At 42.3% G+C, this 23,757-nt stretch overlaps 1 protein-coding gene across 1 annotated transcript in view; it reads right to left on the bottom strand.

Annotated features, from left to right (window-relative positions):
* The window catches only part of LOC126456157 (vesicular glutamate transporter 3-like), a 176,683-nt gene that overhangs the window by 38,110 nt on the left and 114,816 nt on the right, over positions 1-23,757 (bottom strand). Inside the window, 2 exon segments of the mRNA XM_050091911.1 lie at positions 10,702-10,796; positions 10,798-10,846. Coding sequence (XP_049947868.1) covers positions 10,702-10,796; positions 10,798-10,846 — 144 coding nt within the window.

Raw genomic sequence — 23,757 nt, 5'->3', positions numbered from 1 at the left:
AATTATCCTAAGGACAAACACACACACCCATGCCCAAGGGAGGACTCGAACCTCCGCCGGGACCAGCCGCACAGTCCATGACTGCAGCGCCTCAGACCGCTCGGCTAATCCCGCGCGGCCCATTTGACATATTCAGCGTAGGCCGTCAGATGCTTTATAAAAGATGTCCTTTATTGCATCGTGTACTACATTACTAACATTATATTCTTAGCCAGTTTTGGTTCGTGGCCATTTTCAAATGCAGTTGCGTCGTTGACATGTTTGCTGTATTTAAATGTTCGATTCATCAGCGGATATAGTGGGCAACTACCTTCTAGCTACGCGTTGCATACGGATCTAAGTTGCAACTGGTGAATGATGATGCCTCATCACATAGGTCTACCTGTAGGATGAGGACGTAACGAGTCTACACTGTCCGATTTACTCCCTATACGCACTTTCGACTCATCACGCACAAAACGCTTTAGGCAGCAGGACGGCAGCCCTGTCATCGACACGATTGCCCGTTACCAACCGCAAGCGGACGCATGTTTATATTGCGTTCATCATAAGAATAAACCTGATGTAAACATTACACTATGTATTCTTCTGTCTTTGCTGGAAACTCATTGGATTTCGTTTCGCGTAGAGCGGAAACCAGGGAGTCTCGAGTACAGACAAGTACGATAATAAGGAAACGGTTTTGTTGTGCTTTACGCGCGCTTCGACTCAGCGATAATGCGGCATAACAGTTTCACCGGCGCATTTAACCCTCTAATGGTAAGGTGAAGTTTCCTGACATAAACGGTAAGGTGGGGTTGGATCAGACCCCACCCTCCAAATATCGATTTTTCGGGGTAGAATAAAAAATGAATAATGAGAAAAATTTTATTATCAATTAAATACATATAATATTTGTTATAAAAACAAGTTTTTTTATTTTTATAGTCAATAAGTAAGAATATAAAATACTTTGGAAAAAAAGTAGGGACTTGATTACAAAAAAAATACCTTAATAGAAATATTCTCTGTAAAATTATTGAAAACATAGTAAAACTCAATAGATTCAGTCATCAACTAGGAACTTGAGTGCTTTAGAAACTCTAAAGATAGGAACTAAATGAGAAACATCTCTTGCTACTTGTAGAAAATAATTATAATGTCAGCAGTTTCGAAATATAAAGTTCTCAATAATAATTGTCTTTGTAAACATAATGTAATAGGAACAAATAATAAATGTATAATGTTGTCCTGGAAACGATCACATACAGCCCTCAAAATACATATTTGGCACAATTCATCACATCTCAGTTTCCTTACAGCCAGGGCATATAATAACTTTATGCTCTCCACGTATAGAACGATTATACTTACTACAAAAAGCATTCCCCTTCCTATCTTTTGATCTGTCACAAAAATCACATCTTCTTTTCTTTAGTGACTGTGCTTGGGTAGGCTTGTCTAATTGGATTGGTTCTTTTTCTAAAAGTTTTCCAATAGACGAACGGAGCTCACGGGGAAGATGTGTGTTATTCAACCTCTTTTCCATAAGAGGTTTTGTCAAAGAGAGCGCAAGATTTTCGAGAAATGATATTCTCGCGTCATTTGAAAAGCTGTACATTTTGCTATTGCTTTTGTAAATGATAAAACTATTTATAGCAGCGATGTCTAAAATAGCATAAAAGTACCGCATGGCCCATCTTCTCGATTTTCTTTTTGTGGTCCTGCTGTGGCAAAGCATATCTAATACATCGACCCCTCCTTTAGTCAGATTGTAGAACTCCACAATTTCAGGCTTATTTGATTTTTCATTTATCTCTCCAGAGAAGTGCATAGACGATATCAGTAAAACTTTTTTATTTTTCTTAAGGTAAATGACACCAAAGTTTTGACGTCCTGATACATAAATGTTGAAGAGCCTACTGGAGCGGAAAGCAGCATTGATGGTGGTATTTGCGGTTTGTTCCTCCTCAACGTACCTACAAATGTGAGTTTCTTTTGGAGGAGGGCGTCAGTCACCTCCAGTGAAGAGAACCAATTGTCCGCTGTAATGTTTCTATTAGAACCCCTGATAGATTCCGCCATGCGCACAACATACTGGGCACGTAAAGGCAAATCTCCAGGTCTCCTCTTTATTCTGTTGTCCTTGCCAGTGTATGGAATGCCACGCAAAAAACAGAATGTCCTTGCGTCGCATAGTGACATTATTTTCAACCCATATTTGTCGGGTTTCGATGGGATATACGTTTTGAATGGACAGGCACCCCGAAAACTCAGTAGGGTCTCATCTACTGTAACATATTCAGATGGACTATAATTTTTTTCGCTGTTAAATTCAAACATGTCCCACACTTCTCTGAAAGCCGCAAATTTGTCCTTGATTTTTCTGGCCTCTCTGGTGGCTTTATCATCGAAGCGGAGATTTTCTAGAAGAAATGCAAAACTTTTCTTGCACATAGTGCAACGGAACACCGAAGGTCCATAGGTTGCTAAGAACATCTCATGTACACTGAGCATATAATTTTTTAGGCACCACTCATGAAGAGAAGGGCCATCAACCATTTTATTTCAACGCTCTCTGTTGGTGACCGTATTGTACTTTTGCCTAGATTTCTCGATTTCAAGATTTGTATACAAAACAATTTTTTCTATAATCTTCGAATCTATAAATAATAAAAATATTTCCAATTCACTAGTGACCCCCCTTGCTTCCCCACGTGGACCAGGGAGAAGAGTAATAATATTTGACGCTGGTGTCCTAGAAAATTTTGAATGGATGGGTTTGTTGGTTCATATTGTCTCTAAGTCTTTACCTAGCTCAAAATTTCTCTCATCATCTACATCTGACTGAGAATTAACATCTGACTGAGAATTATCAAACTCGACTGCTCCTGCAGCACAATGAAATACATCATCCTCGTCATCAGTATTAGATAATACATCGTCCTCGGTTTCTGAACAGATTTCTGCATCGATATTGTCGCCATCCTCTGACTCAGCCTCCTGTCGGAGAAACTCGTTGTATATCTCCTGAGGAGTTCTAAGGAGTTGATGCGCAATTTTAGTAAGATACTAGAAGAGAAAACAAAACTTAGATGTAATATAAACATCAATATGGGGTTGAATCCTCCCCACAAAAGAAACTAGTAAGTGTGACGTAAACAGTAAGGTGGGGTCGGTTCCAACCCGAGCGCGGGTAATGTAGGTTTCGGATAGAGAGGGTAGCTGCAGGTCACTCAACAGACTGACGTGACCTCCTCGGCGTTCTCGGGACGACTGGCTGGTAGGGTAGCTGGAACCACAGCGCCCTCAGAAAAGGGAGTGGGGAGTTATAAACAAGACAGACTCGCTGGGGTCGGATCCAACCCCAACCTTACCGTTAGAGGGTTAACTCAGACAGCACTGGCCAGCCAGCTTGTCCAACTACCCTGCAGTGATGTGAACGGTTGAAGTTACGACGCAGAAAGAGATCAGCCACGAAACGATATAGCCTGGAACGCAGTTTCATTTTTAATCAGAAAGAAATAATATACGTCAATACTTCGGCAGTACGCGTTTTAGGCGACCAGACGTAATACGCAATATGCTCTCATTCTTAGCTAACATAATACTGTTATTAGAAACAAGTGTAATGAAAATTCCTAACTTAAACACAGGACAATTTTCTGCTTGAGCTACGTGTGACGCAAAAGCGTACTGCAGGTATTTAAATATTGAAGCCACTGAAGTACCACTTATAATGAGTCGTCTGGCAATCTCGGAACTCCTTCCATATCCGAATCCGTGGGATACATTTCAGTACTGGAAGCGTCGTCTGCTACAGAATCCACGAAACCATCTAAGCGTCACATTTTCTCCTCATTTTATGTCTTGCTGGTATGCACCCCGCCAGCGTTAGATATCGACGTGTGACGAAGATCCGTGAATTAGTTCCAGTACGTCTGGCAGCTAAGTCTTGTTATTTCTCGCGACAAATCCCTTGACTTGGCTCTGTATCAGTTTTGGTGGGTTCAGATTCCAGTGGTACGGTGGTAACTTAATGACAATGTGATCTGCAGACTAGGCAGCTACATCGATAACGTACTGGTCTACAATATAAGTTCAGCTTGTTGTAGCAATTCAGCCTTAACGGCGATAGGATCGATATTGGTTCTCTTTTCTACCAGCCAGTTTACAGCATCTAGCTTTTCCAAGATTTTTGCGGCCTACGCTCAACCCTGACGCTGTGATACGATGTATCGCCCATTACAACACTGCTGGAGGGCTCCAATTTGGGCACAATATCTCTAAACCACTTAAGAAACACTTCACCACGCATTTATTCGTGATAATCTTCAGTTTTCTTAGATTCAAAAATTAAATCACCAACCTTCTACGGATCAGTTGCTAGCTGTGTGTACAATAATTAATGTTTTTCTTTTCCCGTCGGATTGTTTATCCCCTCTGATAAGCCTGCAACAGAAGTTTGCCTTGACTCAATCCATACTTTTTGTCTGACATGGCCAATATTAACACAAGCCCCATCAGGGTAACAAATATTATACTTTTCTCACGAATAAGTTGGTGAATCTGACGAAGATAACGCCTCCTCTACAAAGAAATATCAGCTCTGTCTGTTATTATACTATGAAGGCTACAAATAATTCAGTACCTTCTCTTGCTGACAGTACGGGTAATGTAACGGATGATGATAAACAGAAGGCCGAAATTCTAAACCTAGCTTTCAAAAACTAGTTTAAGGTAGAGGACTGCAGCACCATTTCCCCTTTCAATAATCGAACAAACGCAAGGATGGCTGACATGGTGTTTAGTGTATCTGGGATAGTAAAACAGTTAAGATCCTTAGACGCCAGGAAGGCATCTGGCGCAGACGGTATCCCCGTAAGATTTTATGTTGACTATGCTACAAATATAGCTCCATTCTTATCCATCACCTGTCAAGGACCATTGGAACAGCGGGAAGTTCCATGGGACTGGAAGAAGCCCAGACCATAGCAATCCATAAAAAGATTAGAAAATCGGATGCACATAATTACCGGCCAATTTCACTGACATCGATTTGTTGTAGGATCATGGAACATATTTTGTGTTCACACATAATGACCTCTCTAGACTCTGAGAAGCTCATCTGCACAAACCAGCACGGTTTTAGGAAACAGCGGTCATGCGAGACACAGCTGGTCCTCTTTGCGCATGATATACAACAGGCTCTAGATACCGGCTCCCAGGTTGATGCCACATTCCTCGACGTACTAAAGGCGTTCGAGTTCCGCACTGTCGCTTGCTCCAAAAAGTGCGCGCTTACGGTCTATCCGATGACATATGAGGTTGGGTAGAAAGTTTTCTAACAGACAGAGAGCAGTATGTCGTCCTGAATGGGGAGACTTTAACACAAACAAGCGTAACATCAGATGTGCCCCATGGCAGCGTAATAGGTCCGCTGCTTTTTACGATTTACAAAAAAGACCTGGTTGATGGTATTGACAGCGGCATTAGACTGTTTGCCGATGATGTTATAGGCTACAGGAGAGTAGTATCATACCAACGTTATAAGCAAATCAATGAGGATTTGCAGAAAATAAATGCGTGGTGTAATGACTGGCAGTTTTCTCTCAGTAGTAGAAAGTGTAACCTACTGCATATAACAATGCAAAAATCCCCTCTAATGTACGAGTACAAAATAAATGCCCAGTTTCTGGAAGCGGTAACATCCGCCTAGTATCTGGGTGTGACTTTACGAAATGATCTCAAATGGAACGATCAGATTACACAAGTAACGGGTAAGGCGAACACTAGATTGTGGTTTATTGGTAGAATCCTGAAGCGATGTACTCCTTCAGCAAAGTAAATAGCTTACAATACGTTAGTTCGTCCAGTCTTGAAGTATTGTTCGTCTGTATGGGACCCTTACAAGTTGGGTCTGATTCAAGAGATTGAGAAGGTCCAAAGAAGAGCGGCAAGATTCGTGACTGGTACATTTAGCCAACGCGAGAGCGTTACAAATCTCATGGAAAGTTTGAAGTGAGACACACTTGCAGATAGACGACGCGCTAAATGGAAAGGGCTGCTCACTAAATTCCAAAATCCGATCTTCGCCGAGGATGTAGAGCATATATTATTACCACCAACTTTCAAACCATGCAATGATCACCATTCAAAAATAAGGGAAATTAGAGCTCGTACTGAGGCGTCAGACAGTCGTTTTTCCCTCGCGCGAACAGCGAGTGGAAGAGAGGGGGTGGGGGGGTGGGGGGTGGGGGTATGACTTTGGGACAAATAGTGCCCTCCGCCACACACCGCTCGGTGGCTAGCGGAGTATATGCAGATGTATATGTAGATTTGATTTCCTATTTTCAAACCGGAAACCAATGTCTCTCGTTAGTTTGTAAAATGTTGTCCATCTAAAAATGGCCAGGTCATCATCGTCATGAATTATTTTAAGTGTCTTATTCACTATGGGCGCCTCGTTTCTGAAGAAGATCATGCGCACCTTCGACCGCACAGCACTTTTCACAAAATCTTCACGTTTTCCTGCGACACAATATTGACTGTCCTGGAGTGGAAGGATTGCGGGCATTCTTGTTTATCTTTTCGCATTCAGTAGGCTTGCACACGACACAAAAATGCCTGTAAACTCAGATATCATTTGTGCAATCTGCATCTCAGCTAGTGACGGATATTTCCCTATAAACTTGTGAAAAACCTGAGGAGCAACCTGTTTCTCGCCAGTTTTTAACGTTGTTTTAGCACTGTGGAGCAGAAAGCAGCGCCACACCTTTTCGCAGTCCAAGCCCGTCAGTCAGAGCACAACTAGCCCTTACACAGATAGCAACTGTACATGATTTTTAAATGAAAACTACATAGCTAAAGCATAATGAAGATAGACGCTAATGGCTGTTTATGCATTAGAATATCTTAAAGTTGCATTTACAGTAACACAGTAATAAGATTTCTAATATATAAGTAGAACCTACACCCAGAAACCTTAAACACCATTGTGCGTTTGCTACGGCTACTGAGCACTCATCGAGTTTGTGTTTGTTTACATTACGTTTATTCTTATGATGACCGGAATATGGTAGTGGAAAATATCACCACAAGCCACATTGAACGATCTGACTAAGAATGAGGATCAGGACAGCGTAACATAGGACAGACAGATTGGCCAACAAAAGACGGGGAATCGCAGCACAGGCCAGCAGCGTAAATTGGGACGCAAACAGTCCGAGAATTGAGAAGGTCTGATTGCAGCGGTCTCGGTGATCTCGGAAACCAAGCTATGTGCCCGCTGCTCAATTTTCAGTTCTCGTTTATCAATTCCAGTTTCTTGTTTCTTTCTTCTTAGTTTTCGTTTATGAGTTCTCCTTCTTGGCTCGCTCCCTGTAGTTGCCGTTTCTAATTTCTCGCTTATTGGTTTTAACTTTTGAGTTTTGCGGATGTGTCTTCGTTTATACAGACAAAGACAAAAGTTTTCGGTTGTGCGATTTATATTCGTTTCCATCTGTGCCTTATGCCCCTTACTACACGAATTTGGAAAAACGTCGATTAGTTCACTTGTCAAATAGATTAGACCATTGCATTAAAAGATGCATTATAATATGTAATCCATCCTAATACTATAAATGCGAAAGTAACTGCCTGTTACGCTTTCACGACTAACGCGCTGAAACGATTTTGGTGAAATTTGATGTGAAGATATATTGAACGCTGAGGAAGAACATAGGCTACTTTAGAAGTTCTGTAGTGCAACATATTCATCGATTTCAAGAATATAAAACTAAATATGGAACAATAATTACTCTTTGAAAGAGCTATTTATTCTTTGAGTTTTGAACTTTACCTTATTTGTAAAAATGCTTTTATTGGCTCTGAGCACTGTGGGACTTAACTTCTAAGGTCATCAGTCCCCTAGAACTTAGAACTACTTGAACCTGACTAACCTAAGGACATCACACACATCCATGCCCGAGGCAGGATTCGAACCTGCGACCGTAGCGGTCACGCGGTTCTAGACTGTAGCGCCTGAAACCGCTCGGCAACACAGGCCGGCAATGCTTTTATTGTTTGATGTATTGTGCATAATACGATTCAGTGTGATGAATACAATGCTTATACAGTCCTGTACTTACTTAATCCATAGTTCCAACTAATATCAGCCACAAGCCCATTGCATTTTAGCCGCTGAGCATCACGCGTCTTACAGATTCGAGATGCTTCAAGACTGACAACGACGGCCTCAGTTAAAGGCTGTACGACTAACGGAGAAACATCGTACATTTACATATGGAACGTGGGAGGCTTTTGGTGACGCTATATTTGATTATGATCTATTAACTATGTTAATCATAATTAGTCATCTTAGGGGGATGGATAAAGAATGTGGACTACAATGCACTGAAGTGGAAGGAAGAAAAGGTTGGTATGTGCTTCTCTGGTGGAAAAATCTCACATCCAGAACTAGTGTGCCGAAGGATCCCCAACTTCTGTTCGAATTTAATAAATCTAGGCATGTTTTAAACATGATTAGACGTACAGCAAAATCACAGAAACACGTTCATTATGTACCTACATACAGGCACTGCATACTTTTTACACATACATCTCTACACCACTATGTAAACAGACATTTATAAATTACTAACTTACTTACTCACCATAAATCACTATAACAAAACAACTGACATTCGAGCGCAGCTACAGGTAACAGTTAGTATATTATACTAGCCTTATCCCCACATCTTCACTCACGTAAGCGTTTGACACATATTGCACACATCTCCTCCTTCTACTCTTCGCTCTCTGTGTCCACCACTCCCTCCCTTCGCCTGTATGTTCACTTCATTCTGCCATCTCGATCTATCCAACTCTTCTTCTCCTTTTCCACCTGCTAATTGCCCCTCTACAACTTTCGCCTGCCTCCTGTACCTCTCCCCCTTCTCTCCGTCCATCTCTTCCTACCCTTCCCCCCCCCCCCTCTGACCATTTACTCCTTTCCTCTCTTTCTGTATATCTCCTCCTCCACCCCCTCTCTTTGTCCATCTCCTCCTCCCCTCCATCTCTGTCCATACCCTTCTCCCTCCTCTCTGTCCATCTCCTCCCCCTCCTTTCTTCATCCACACCATCGTCCCTCTGACACTACCCATCTCCTTATCCCCCCCCTCCCCCCCAACACTCCTTTAACCATGCTCACCCACAAGAGTAGTCCCTTGCAAGGTATGCCAAACTACCCACATAACACACCTACTGTGCAAGGCAGCCTACACATCAGGGGCTAAAAACTGTATTTTGCCTGTGTTTTCACTTCTATAGGAACAAGGGGGTTATAACATCCACATTGCTGATAATCATGAAGTTCGCTGTTTGTGTGCCACATTTGACTGAAATCGATCCAAGGGTTCAAGAGGTGATGCTGGACTCCCTTATTCAATTTTTTTTCCACTGTGTACAAACTCTAGGGGTTGATCAATGAGAGGATATGGAACAAAAAAGGTGCACAATGGTACCATATTTGAATCAAGAGCTTGCCCACATTGTGTTTAGTTATGGAGAAGCAAATGGCAATGGGCAGTGGGCAGCAAGGTTGTATCAGGAGACCAATCTCTGCTGACAACTACCACAGCATTCAATGTTTGGAACAGTGTTTCGCTTTTTGTCTGAGACAGAGTCATTTCAGGAAGAAGGAAATCATGAAGGACACCAGAATTGGAGGAAAACGTGATTAACACTGTGAAAGGCGACCACCGTGTCAGTACCAGGCAGTTGGCCTGCCAGTACAGGGTAATCCAGACAACCATGTGGAACATGCTCTGTGACATTGTTACTACCCCGTCACTTACAGTGTGTGCAGCGGTTACTAACTACATACTTTTCACATCAGGTGCAGTTTTGTCACTGGTTTCTTCACCAGGCAACCACGATTTCGGGTTTTGTGTCATCCATCCTATTCACAGTGAGGCCACCTTTACGGGGAGAGGTATCTTCAACTTTCATAACAGTCACCCGTGGAATAATCTACAGAATCCCAATGGTATGGTGACATCGAACGTGTGGATCGGGATAATTGGCGACTGTATTTTGGGACCAGTCTTCCTTCCACGTCACCTAAAAGGCTGTAACTACTGGCGTATCTTGCGGGTGACTTTGCCTCCCCTGCTGGAACAAGCGCCATTGATGATTCAAAAGGTTATGTGGCTGCCACATGATGGTGCTCCAGCCCACTTCGCTGTTAATGTACAGTCGTATCCCAAATGAGGGGGTGCAGTTGCACGATATGCTCGTTCACTGGATCTCAGCCCGTGCGATTTATTGTTATGGGGCCATCTCAAAAATATCGTGTCTGCAGAGCCCACTGGAGGCACTGGAGCGGCGTATACATGATGCCCTTGGTCTGTTCGAATGCAGCCTGGCTGATGTGAATGTGTGAGACAGAATATGCTAAGGCGCATGCAAGCATGCGTTGAGGCACATGGAAAACATTTCCAACACATTCCATAAGTGTGGCTGTATGTATTAGGCCGCAGTTTCTGTAACAATTTACTACTGAATAAATGGTCTCTAGCATGGAAAGCATGCATTTCCGGACGTAAGATCATTGGACCTTTTTAGGTCTGTATACTCTCACCGATCAATCCCTGTAGCTTGTTCACAGCGGAAAAGATCACCCTGTATATTCGCAATAGCAAAGATACAGAATTACGCTTTTATGCTGACGTCGGTACTTACTGCAGAAGCTGGGACTGATATCTACGAGTGCGGCCAGCGGCCCCGTGGCGAGGGCGCCGTTGACGGAGACGGCGGCCACCAGGAAGGCCGTGGCTGCAGCCAGAGTAAGACAGGCCCGCCAGCAGCGCTGCCGACGCCAGCAGGTCTGCAACACGCCACACCTTCAGATTTCTATATTTTCTAAAATAATACATTTACAGATGTGATTCTTTTTGAAGAGAACCGTAAACTCACCGAGTCTGCGTTGTGCCCACCAGATGGTGTTGCGAGTGCAATGCTATGAAAAAATGGCGACAAAGCGAGAAAAGAGTTTTTGTGTGTTGGAATATGCGAGATGTTTATCTGGTATAACAGTGGAGCGTGCATTCATAGGAAATTATGGAAAAGAATCGCCATGTGAACAGAGAATTGTGCGTTGGTATCGACAATTTAGGGACACCGGTTGTCTTTGTAAACAGAAAAGTTCAAAATGGTTCAAATGGCTCTGGGCGCTACGGGACTTAACATCTGAGGTCATCAGTCCACTAGGACTTAGAACTACTTAAACCTAACTAACCTAAGGACATCATACACATCCATGCCGGAGGTATGATTCGAAACAGCGACCGTTCCAGTCGCGCGGTTCCGCACTGAAGCAGCCTAAAACCGCTTTTTTTTTAATTCATTTTTTTCGATATAGTTCGTTGCATGAGTTCTGGGTGGACGTCACAAGACATCTGTTGAAGTTGATCTTTGATTCCTTGACTCAGTTTTTTTTTATTACAGAGAGCGCGCAGCCCTCTAACCGAACACGCTGAGCTACCGTGCCGGCTACCAAGTATGTCAGACGCAACCGGGGAGAGCGTGGAGGAAAATTTCGTAGGCTGACCGAAAAAAATCAACGGTCCGCGCGAGCTACGAATTGGAATACTGCAGCAAACAGTGTGAAAGATTCTGCGAGGACGATAACATTTCAAACCGTACAGTCTGCAGTTCGTGCGACCATTAATACCGACCTGTTATGGCCGGCGCATTAAATTGTGCATTGCAATTTTGAATGCACTTGACCATGAACATTTATATCCAAGCTGAAAAATGTTCAAGTGTGTGTGAATTCCTAACGAACTAAACTGCTGCGGTCATCGGTCCTAAGACTTACACTAGTTAAACTAACTTAAACTAACTTACGCTAAGAACAACACACACACACACACACACACACACACACATGCCCGAGGGAGGAGGACTCGAACCTCCGGCGGGGGGGGGGGGGGGGGGGGGGGGGGACCTTCAAGCTGATATTCAGCGACAAATCAACACCCCATTTATATGGAAAGGTTAATCGCCATGATGTGAGATTGTGGGCCACTAAACATCCTCACATCCTGAACACTGTGGAGCACGAACGAGTTTCGCTGAAGGTTGATTTCTGCGAAATGTCACAGGCGAAGCTGTATGGGCCGATTTTTTCTGTCAGAAGACTCTGACGGACAACTCTTACCTCGATATGCTGCAGTTGTTGTTGTTTACACCACTGACTGGTAATTCCGAGAATATATTCCGACAAGACGGAACACTCCCTCATTGGGGCGTCGATGTTCGTTGCTACCTAAAATGACCAGCTTCGGTTCGCCGGATCGCTTGGAAGATGATGTAGCTCTGCTCCTTTGGCACACAAGGTTGCTTGATCTAACGTCTTGTAACTTTTTCCTTTGGGGAAAAGTGCGAACCCCACCTCCAGGAACATCGGAACGGCTCAGAGAACGCTTCAATTGCTGCTGCGATGACCACTGACTCGACGTTTGGAGGTGTGTCGTGCGACCAGAGGGGCACTCACAGAACGTTTGTAGAGGGCAAAATGCAAACTTGAAGAGATGACAGTTCTATTTGTGTATTTGTCATATTTCTACATGTAATAGTGAAGAAAATATGGAAGTTTGAAAATGAATCATTCGTAGTAGCCGTATTTTTAATTTATAACGTAAAACAAGAGTGACTTACTGGAAAAATTTGCTGACTGGCAGAAGGAGGGCAAGTGGAAAGAAAATCTTTTTATTAATAATTTTTGTGAAAAATATGTTTCATGCAAAGAACATGCAAGACACTGCGCGGCATGGCAACCCAGGGGATAGAGTGAGTACTCGAAAGTCCAATGCAGAAGCACTGGACGCACAGAATAATGTGCAAAGAACAAGAGGTGCAGCTCTTTCCTAAAGAACGGAGGTTAAAAGTAAATTGCATTCTGGCAGTCTGTTTTGCACCTTTCATGGCTGACTGGATTAATACTGCCCCAGTTTTTTGTTGGTGTATCTATCTACTAAATGTTAACTATAAAGCGATGTGGATAGCTGTGCGTGTTAAAGTGTCGCTTCCAGGACGGGGAGGTGTGCCGCCCCATATCAAATCCACTCGGCGGATCAACTTTGAGTTGTCAGTGCGCGGGCAGCGTGTATGTGGTTTTCAGGCGGTCTCCCGCATCCCCGCCTCACGATTCACAAATACGAGGGCTGTCCAGAAAGTAAGTTACGATTGATCGCGAAGTGAAAATCACAGTGAAAATCAGAAATGTTTCATTTGTAACAGTTAGCTACACCTTTCAGCTACTTCTCTACGCAGTCGCCGTTCTGACTCAAACATTCGTCGTAGCGTTGTACCAACTTTCCACCCTCATCATAGAAGGCAGCCGCCAGTGCTTTCCGCCAATTCTCTACGCTGGCCTAGAGCTCGTTGTCTGTGCCAAAATATTGTCTTCATAGCCAGCGGTTCGTTTGAGCAGAGATGAAACTCAGTGGGAGACAATTACGGGCTGTATTGTGGGTAACCAAACATTTCCAATTGAAACGATGCGGGAACATCTTCATTGCCCCTGCAGAATGAGGCTGAGAATTGTCTTGAAGAAGAAACTGCACGACAGTTATGTAATGTTGGTTGCATAGCTTCAGGGGAAAATTCTCACCAGGCCCTCGTACTTTGCGGGAGACACTATTTTCTATAACATCTTTACGCGCTCACTAAGAGCTCAGGAATGAAAAGAGCGACATAATTCTACCTAGAGTCATACTGGAGACACTGCCCAACACATCTTTGCAAAGCTTTATCGGATTTTCATCGTCGTTTCCATTTCGCGACCGATCGTAACTTACTTTCTGGATAGCGCTCGTATTGAGAACGCTTTCGCTCCCTTCCAGCAAAAATAAAACTACACGCAGACGGTTGGGGTGCACATAGCATGGATTCAGAAAATATCGTTCTTTTGAAACACAACTAGCTCTTTATACTCATGAAGCAATAAGTGCTATTGACAGTGGATGTCAAATTGATTCCATATTTTTAGATTTCCAGAAGGCTTTCGACACCGTTCTTCACAAGCGTTTTCTAAAGAAACTGCGTGCCTACGGAGTATCGCCTCAGTTGTTCGACTGGATTCGTGATTTCCTGTCAGAAAGGTCACAGTTCGTAGTAATAGACGGAAAGTCATCGAGTAAAACAGAAGTAATATCCGGCGTTCCCCAGGGAAGTGTTATAGGCCTCTATTGTTCCTGATATATATTAACGACATAGGAGACAATCTGAGTAGCCGTCTTAGATTATTTGCAGATGATGCTGTCATTTACCGTCTTGTTAAGTCATCAGATGATCAAAACGACTTGCAAAATGATTTAGATAAGATATTTGTATGGTGCGAAAAGTGGCAATGACCCTGAATAAGCAAAAGTGTGAAGTTCTTCACTTGAGTACTAAAAGAAATCAGCTAAACTTCGATTATGAGATGTCACACAAATCTGAAGGCTGTAAATTCAACTAAATACTTAGGGATTACAATTACAAATAACCTAAATTAGAACGATCACATAGATAATATTGTGGGTAGAGCAAACCAAAGACTGCGATTCATTGGCAGAACACTTAGAAGGTGCAACAGGTCTACTAAAGAGACTGCTTACACCACGCTTGTCAGCCCTATTCTGGAGTATTGCTGTGCGGTGTGGGATCCGCATCAGTTAGGACTGACGGATGACACCAAAAAAGTACAAAGAAAGGCAGCCCGTTTTGTATTATCGCGAAATAGTGGAGATAGTGTCACAGACATGATAGTAAATTGGAGTGGCAATCATTAAAACAAAGGCGTTTTTCGTTGCGACGGGATCTTCTCATGAAATTTCAATCACCAGTTTTCTCTCCCGATTGCGAAAACATTCTGTTGGCATCCACCTACATAGGGAGAAATGATCATCACGATAAAATAAGAGAAATCAGGGCTCGCACAGAAAAAATTAAGTGCTCGTTTTACCCGCGTGCCGTTCGAGAGTGGAACTGTAGAGAGACAGCTTGAAGGTGGTTCATTGAACCCTCTGACAGGAACTTTATTGTGAATAGCAGAGTAATCACGTAGATGTAGATGTTCTGACCTGGAGGTAACGGCGTGCCGACAGAAAGGGCATCCGCCCCCCCCCCCCCCCCCCCCCTTAAATTACCCATTCCAAATCCGTTATTAACCATGCAGATCCCGTATTACCTCTGATGCGAGACAAAGGCCTAGGAAAAAGAAGAAGAAAAGTAAATCAGGAAGTTGCTTACACAAGGCACACTGTCTGTAAGCTTTTATTAGGAATATAGTTGACATAGTGTGTGCAGACATCTGTTTGTTTAATCGATTGCTTACAAGGGAACCTCCCCATCGGACCCCCCTCAGATTTCGTTATAAGTTGGCACAGTGGATAGGCTTTGAAAAACTGAACACAGATCAATCGAGAAAACAGGAAGAAGTTGTGTGGAACTATGAAAAAATAAGGAAAATATACCAACTGAGTAGTCCAAACGTAGGATAGGCAACATCAGGGCTCACGTAAGCTCAGGAGCGCCGTGGTCCCCTGGTTAGCGTGAGCAGCTGCGGAACGGAAGGTCCTTGGTTCAAACCTATCCTCGGGTGAAAAGTTTAACTTTTTATTTTCAGTTTATGTAACAAACGCTTATATTTTCATCAATTTTTGGGAGTGATTATCGCATCCACAAGAAAATCTAAATCGGGCAAGGTAGAAGAATCTTTTTACCCATTCGCCAAGTGTACAAGTTAGGTGGGTAGACAACATATTCCTGTCATGTGACACACATGCCGTCACCAGTGTCGTATAGAATATATCAGACGTGTTTTCCTGTGGAGGAATCGGTTGACCTATAACCTTGCGATCAAATGTTTTCGGTTCCCATTGGAGAGGCACGTCCTTTCGTCTACTAATCGCACGGTTTTGCGGTACGGTCGCAAAACACAGACACTAAACTTATTACAGTGAACAGAGACGTCAATGAACGAACGGACAGATCATAACTTTGCGAAAATAAAGATACTAAAATTTTCAGTCGAGGAAAGACTTGAACATAGGACCTCTCATTTCGCAGCTACTCACGCTAACCACGGGACCACGGCGCTCCTAGAGTCCTATAGTCATTGATGTTGCATATCTTCGCATGGACTACTCAGTTTGTATATTTTACTAATTTTTTTTTTCATAGTTCCACGCAACTTCTTTCTGTTTTCTCTATTGATCTGTGTTTAGTTTTTCAAGGCCTATCCACTGTGCCAACTTATAACTAAATCTGAGGGGGGTGCGATGGGGAGGTTCCCTTGTTAGATGTGTGATGGTAGGATTACCTTATTTTCAATTGAGCGCAGTGTGTATTTTTTTATTACTAATCGCTACATGGAGTGGGGAAACTGTTTGAAGGACCAGGAATCGCAAGAGAATGGCATTATCACAATCGAAGCGACAATCGAAAAAAGTGAAAATCAATCATGAATCAGTTTTCAACACCTTGCACGACATTTTGAACACGACAAAGGTGGATGTCACGACTTCAAACTCTCCCGCTCATTCTCGACACTGATTTCCATAAATCGGTTCGGGCGAATGCCGAGATGGTTCCCTTGAAATAGGTCGTCCGATTTCCTTACCCACCCTTAAGCGAATTCGAGCTTGTGCCCCGTCTCTGATGACTTCATTGTCATCGGTACTTTAAACCCTAACCTTCCTTTTTCATTTAACACTGGAAAAAGTCACACATTCCGCTTCTTTTGGCTCTCAAGTGGACAACATCCCCGGCTACAATGTGCAAATAATGTGGCCAGCTCTGGGCCTTACAGCTTCGTCTTTCTAGACATCGAAAATGCCTACGAACTTGTCTAACATTCTTGTTTCCTGTTCACTGCTACGCGCTTACAATCAGATAAATTCGTCTAATTGCATCCTTTCTGACTAACCGTTCACCTTATGTAACGATCAGCAAGAACCACTCCGAAATTTTTCACTCAACTGCAAGCGAATCACAAGGATCCGTCTTGTCACCGCTCCTTTATCTACCATTCACATCCGACGTCCAAAAGTCATTCCCTCTTGTGAAGCCTCTCCAATATGCTGACGACACCGTCTTCTTTCAGTCCAGCTGTAACGTCCCCACAGCGGATACCCTCTACCACGCACCAATTAATCATTTTCAATCAAACCATCCACATTCATTCACTTTGGAAAAGTTATCTGATCTGATTTTCTCGTAATACATGCGGCGACAGCTCGTCGACGCCAAAGTATTTTCTAGTGCGTTTATTCTTTGAAATAACAGAGATGCATATATGCATTCTCCGTGGTTGTTAGAGGGTAACGAGAACAGCTTCTGTAGTATCTGTTGAGGGATCGACGTGTTTCTGAGAGATACATATTCTGCTTTTCTTCTCGCAAAAGCGAGCAAATTAACATTTGTGCCGCTAGGGGTTTGATTTGAAGAGAAAGAGATTGTACAAGGAAAATAATTAAGGCGTGGAATCACCGGAGCTCTGGACATGTAATGGAGATGGATTTAATACACGATTTCCTCCATAAATAAGGTTTGTGACTTTTTTTGTTCTGGAGTGAATGAACGAATGAGTTTTTTCTGAATCATTTGTTGATCACGTTGGCCCTGTAATTAGTGGGGAAGTTTCAGTTGTGTCGAAGAGAGCCTGCAATCACTGAGTCTGTGTTAAATCGTCCAAAAAGGCTTCGTACACATCTGGAATTCGCAATGTTTCGTAAAAGGAACAAATTGTCCAAACGATTGATTCTCCCGACTGACTGCAGTGTTTAACAGTAATAATAAATGTAAGGATGTCTTACAGCAAGCCAGCCGCTGATTACCAAGACGAAGGACTCCACCAAAGATTCTATTTGGCTGATTTCGCGCAATGAAATATTATATTAAAAACTGTACATAGATAAAGGAGAGAAAGAGAGCGAATGAAAATAGAGATAATACTAATAATCCTCCATTAGTCTAATTTTTCCCCTGTCTTATCACGAATCAGCCGAGAACTGGAAGGGCCTTACTTTACTGTATAGACTTAGGTGTGAAGGTGAAGGGATCTTAAAGGCAACAGGTACACGTCTATACAGACAAGACATTACACAGAGATAGCGGCTAGCTGCATTCATCATCTATTCTTAGAAAAAAAGAGACGGCAACTTAATATGCGAACATTTAAAAATGTTAAAATGGCGAACGTGACAGGACACGTTTTTGGACGTTGCTAAAATAATTTTGTTCTCTGTTTCATGTCAACTAAGACGAGCTAACCTAACTGACGCTTGGAAAAGAGAGGAAAGACTCGCAGGTGATATAATTGGATCCGCAAATAAAGCCGAAATACAGCACGAAGCATACGCTTTTCTGTTTAATGTCATTTGATATTTGAACATTGAATATTTGTGTTTATGTTAGATGTAGGAAGTGTTTTGATTGACCTGTCCCAGTTGCATTTATCTGTATGCACATTAAGAAATTAGACACAGAAGTACTCTCGTGTGAAGGAAGTTACATATAATGACAGTAGAACATTTATATGGTTTTAACTAGGGCAATGTTTAGGATGAGTCAAGCAGAGCAAATCAGCCTTCAGCTGTTAGCACTGATAATAATGAAGCAGTAAGAAGTGTAGGACCGATGGCTACAGATAGCGCAACAGAACGCCACATTAATGCGGAATTTGCCTCAGTTACTGAAGGGCAAAATGATTTGAATACGAAATTAGCCTCAGTTACTGAAGGGCAGGAAAATCTGAAAAACGATATTAAAGCACAGTTAGTGACAGTCACTCAAACTCAAGAAGAGATGAAATTAGTCCAGACTGAGATTAAGCAGCAGTTACAAGACAGTTTTTCCGAATTAGAGCAGCGGATAGAGGCGAAGGCCAAGGAAGCCAAAGATCAGGCCGAAAATTAACTGCACAAATAGAATTGGTGAAAGCACAATGTGAGGAATCTACTCAGCGCGTACGTGTCGAAATGAAGGAGTATGTGGCTATTAAGATAGATACCGTACGGGAACAAGTGGAAATGGTTCCGCAATTAGTACAAAAACAAGACGCCATGGCATGTGCAATTGCGCAACTTCCTTAATTGGCACGTACACAGACTAACCTAAAGGAAAGCGTTGAACATCTGACAGAGCGTCAAGACGTTATAGACCACCAAATTAACGTATTAACGGGTAAATTATCCGAAATCACGTTGGAAAACAAAAGGCTAATGTGTGAAAACGTTGAGCAAAATGTTAAGGCAGCATTCCAGAATTTATCTCGCAAACAGGAAGAGAATTTGTTTGCGAAAGAACTTGAGGAGGTGCGACAGCAGTTAGGTGCTGATTTGGAGCATTGGAAACAAACGATAGAAGAGTCGATGCGCGCTTCACAACAAAGCTCAGAACAAATGAATACAGGGCAGCAGCAGAAGTTGGCAACGACTATAGAGCCAGTTACTGCCCATTCGCACACAATAAGGACTTGTGCAAGTAATTCAAACATTAAATTGCCACAAGCTGGTTGATCGCGTGAATTCTTATCGACTGGAGATTACGAAAGCCTTTGTCATGCCGAAGAAAAAATGATAAAGCATCGGCAATTCCAGATTTTTAACCCTGACAAAAGGGGGGACCATCCAATTGTTTTTATTCGAAGTTTCAGAGGAGTGCTACCAGAAATTGGTCGGAGTTCAAATGGCCCTGAGCACTATGGGACTCAACTTCTCAGGTCATTAGTCCGCTAGAACTTAGAATTAGTTAAACCTAACTAACCTAAGGACATCACACACATCCATGCCCGAGGCAGGATTCGAACTTGCGACCGCAGCGGTCTCGCGGTTTCAGACTGCAGCGCCTAGAACCGCACGGCCACTTCGGCCGGCTTGGTCGGAGTGGCAGATCAGTTTTGTTACAGGATATATACATGGTTCGGGGGCGATCTGGGCCTCGGACATGACTTCTGTTTGGCCGACATATGACGATTTTGAGAAGGCGTTTTTAGCAAAGTTCTGGTCAGAAGGGGTACAGGAATGCCTAAGGCAGGAGGTGCTCTACCCAGAGCCTTTCTCCTTTTCGAAAGGAAGCCTTAGAAGGTATTTCGAAAAATATATAAATAAAACCAGATACTGGGATAGACCTATGCCCTTGCCAGACATAATAAACATACTTAAGGCAAGACTACCAACTAGCATCCGGAATCAATTGATTTACGGCAACGACAAAGACTTGGAGTCGTTCCTCACGACGTTAGACCATATAGATATTATCGAAGAGAACAACCAGAAAGCCCGTAATAACAGATTACAATATAGGGCGATAGAACCTCTGCGAAACGGTAGGCAAGGTGGAAGTATGGGTTATACCAATGGCGATCAATCGACACTTAGAAGGAATGAACAGAGATCGTTAAATAATGGAGGAACCCCTCAAAATCTCAATAGTAATCCCGGAAATGGTCTTGCGAGGGACTATTCAAGGAACAACAGGAACGGGAAAAGATATAACCCCGTGTGGGGGAACGAAAGAAAACTCAGACCCCAAGCCTGGAATAATAAAAACAATAGAAATTGGAATCAACCGGGAGGAATGAATTCAAATAGCCAACATCAGTGGGGACGGACATCTCCGAATCAACCGGTAATTACCGAAGTGACGGATGATGTCAACCAGCAGACAAATCAAAATCCAACAAACTCGTAAGGACCCACTCGTGGACCGGAGGAGCGGTCAACAATTGGTTGAGACGCAACAGGATATCTGTACCCATGCTAACGTATAATGATGGACTATTACTGGCAGATGAACTGACCGAGGACTTAGAACCACTAGATGAGGATAAGGAACAGGTGGCAGTAGCCGAAGTGCAAGTCATTATGGAGACCATACCTATAGTGGCGGTTTTAGACACAGCTGCAACCACAAATGTTATTTCGGAAGCACTATTCAACAGGATCAGAAATATAAGACGAGTACCAGTTTTTCCAGTTCAAAATTGCAGAATAATAGGCGCCGTTGGGGCTCGATCGGCTAGTGTAAAGGTGCAGTCAATACTCGGTGTAGAATTCGGAAATGTAGCAATATTAAGCACATTCCTTGTTGTGAAAAATTTGGTGGTAGATTGTATTATCGGAGTCGACAGCCTACGTCAATACAGATGCAGAATAGATTTCAAAACAGGAAAAATTTGGTTGAATGTTAATAAACAAGAAATTGAGTTGGAGTTGTTGAAAAAAAAAGCCTTACGAGAAAATATAATTGTGGGATCAGTGTGCAAGTAATCAGGACGGCCCAAAATTCTAAACAGTACGTAATTAATGCGTTCCAAGTCAAAGAAGATTTCGGTCAATTAGTGTTTGAAAAGTTAAATGAATCCGACTGCATTATAGAAGATCAGAAGAAGTAGCTCAATAAATTATTATTAACGTATGAAAACGTTTTTGATGAAAGGCCAGGAGTTATTAAAGGATACATATGCCATCTCTACGTTAAGCCGCACGAAACGTATTGTAGAACTTTCTATCCTGTTCCCTGGAGGTTAAAGGCTCAAATGCAAAAGGAAATAGATCGCATGTTGAAATGGGGTTTGATCGAACCCTCTGCAAGCCCATACTGCTCCCCATTGCGAGTGACAGAGATGAACGCTCGTAAAAACATAACAATAAACTGTGTGTGTTTAGTGTTAGAAAACTTTAAACTGAAATAATTAATCAGTGACACAGATTGTAGAAATAGTGACTAACTATAACCATCGAGTGCTGCAAAGAAGATAGTGGAGATAGGCTTCACCTGTGTTTGGGTAAACATAGAACTTTAGCATTGCTAATGTCATCAAGAAGTATAAAGGATCTGAATGACCTTCAAGAAGAAAGAAATATTTCCCGAAAGTGACGCTGCATAATCAAAAGAGGTTCCCAGTGAATCTTCATATATAATTTCAAGTGCACGCTTAGATGTGTAAACGTGTGAAGTGAAGTTTTGCGGTTAAGTAGTGAATCGTGAGTGACAGTTAACGCTGCAAAAATAATTTCTCGCGCAAAACAATTGACGTCGCCGCGAGAGTAAGAATCGATACAGACGACACAGATATGCTTTGTAAGAGACTCGCATCAAACGCGAGGGGAAACTGATTGATGTTGAACTTCAAAAAAGTGTCATAATTAGAGGTTAAGAGTTCTTGATTTATTGTTGAATGCCAAAAGAAGTTAATATTCATAGAATTAGTAGTTATTTAATGGGTCTTGTTCACTTTGGAATTTTGTTTGAAAATCCATTTCCATATATGTGCATGTATGAATGCCAAATGAATCAGAGAATAAATAAAAGAAGTGAATTCACATTCCTCACTACTAAAACTTTTACATTACAGCAATCAAGTGGAGAAATATATGTATTTAGGATAAAATTTTATGAGTATAGATAAATGATATGACTTTTCAAGGAAATGATGGATTATGTCTTTGTATAAAATGAACCACACTTTCCATTATTCGATGATTTGAAACCAAAATCTACTGCAAGTTGCATGAATCCTTTAAATTACGAAGAATAAATCATTGACAGAAAATGTGTCAGAAGTTTTGGACTTATAAGCACAAGTGGTGATGCGAAGACCAAAAGAAAATTCAAACTAGGGTAAATATTATGATGTTTTCGGCATCAACATTAGTCAATGGACAAATGGAAACCTTAAGTCAATGGCTAAATTTCTTGCAGTACATCGTAAGAAAAAGGATGCATGAAGCCATAGGGATTTTGTTTTCAAAAAGGAGAATCTTGGACGGTGCAACCTGCAACCTAACCAGTTCGTTTACAGGAAGAGTTTCCCTTTCGGTCATTGCTAATTCTTTTCGAATGAATGTTGCATGTAAAATCTGGTATCCCTGTCCCTTCTACTCTTCCCATTGTGGGTCGCGTAGAAGACCGACTACAAATTTGGACGTCGGGGACATGCAAGATCCGGTGGAGTTTCAGCACCGCAAGATATTGCCCTGGGAACAAGATTGAAAAAAAAAAAAAAACCTCGAGTTATAGATTGTAAAATTTTCTTAGCTAGAGGCACAAATCACTCCTCTCCAAATCGTTATATAAATCTATCCCTATCTTTCCTTTAGAGATCAATTTCAAAATTATTTTTTTTTCTTCTGTAGGCTTTCCTATCTTCTATGCACCGTAGGCTGGGGGTCTAGCCTTAACAGGTTTTCCAAGGTTTTCCAAGACATAACACCTTGATGTTATGTCTTGGAAAACCTTGGAAAACACCTTGATACGGCTGAAAGCAAGGGGAAACTACAGCCGTAATTTTTCCCGATGCCATGCAGCTTTACTGTATGATTAAATGATGATGGCGTTCTCTTGGGTAAAATATTCCGGAGGTAAAATAGTCCCCCATTCGGATCTCCGGGCGGGGACTACTCAAGAGAGCGTCATTATCAGGAGAAAGAAAACTGGCATTCTACGGATCGGAGCGTGGAATGTCAGATCCCTTAATCGGGCAGGTAGGTTAGAAAATTTAAAAAGGGAAATGGATAGGTTAAAGTTAGATATAGTGGGAATTAGTGAAGTTCAGTGGCAGGAGGAACAAGACTTTTGGTCAGGTGATTACAGGGTTATAAATACAAAATCAAATAGGGGTAATGCAGGAGTAGGTTTAATAATGAATAAAAAAAATAGGAGTGCGGGTTAGCTACTACAAACAGCATAGTGAACGCATTATTGTGGCCAAGATAGACACAAAGCCCATGCCTACTACAGTAG

The sequence above is a fragment of the Schistocerca serialis genome, chromosome 2, assembly GCF_023864345.2.
Source record: "Schistocerca serialis cubense isolate TAMUIC-IGC-003099 chromosome 2, iqSchSeri2.2, whole genome shotgun sequence".
In the NCBI taxonomy this organism is placed as follows: domain Eukaryota; kingdom Metazoa; phylum Arthropoda; class Insecta; order Orthoptera; family Acrididae; genus Schistocerca; species Schistocerca serialis.
This window is presented reverse-complemented; position numbering and strand designations above follow the sequence as displayed.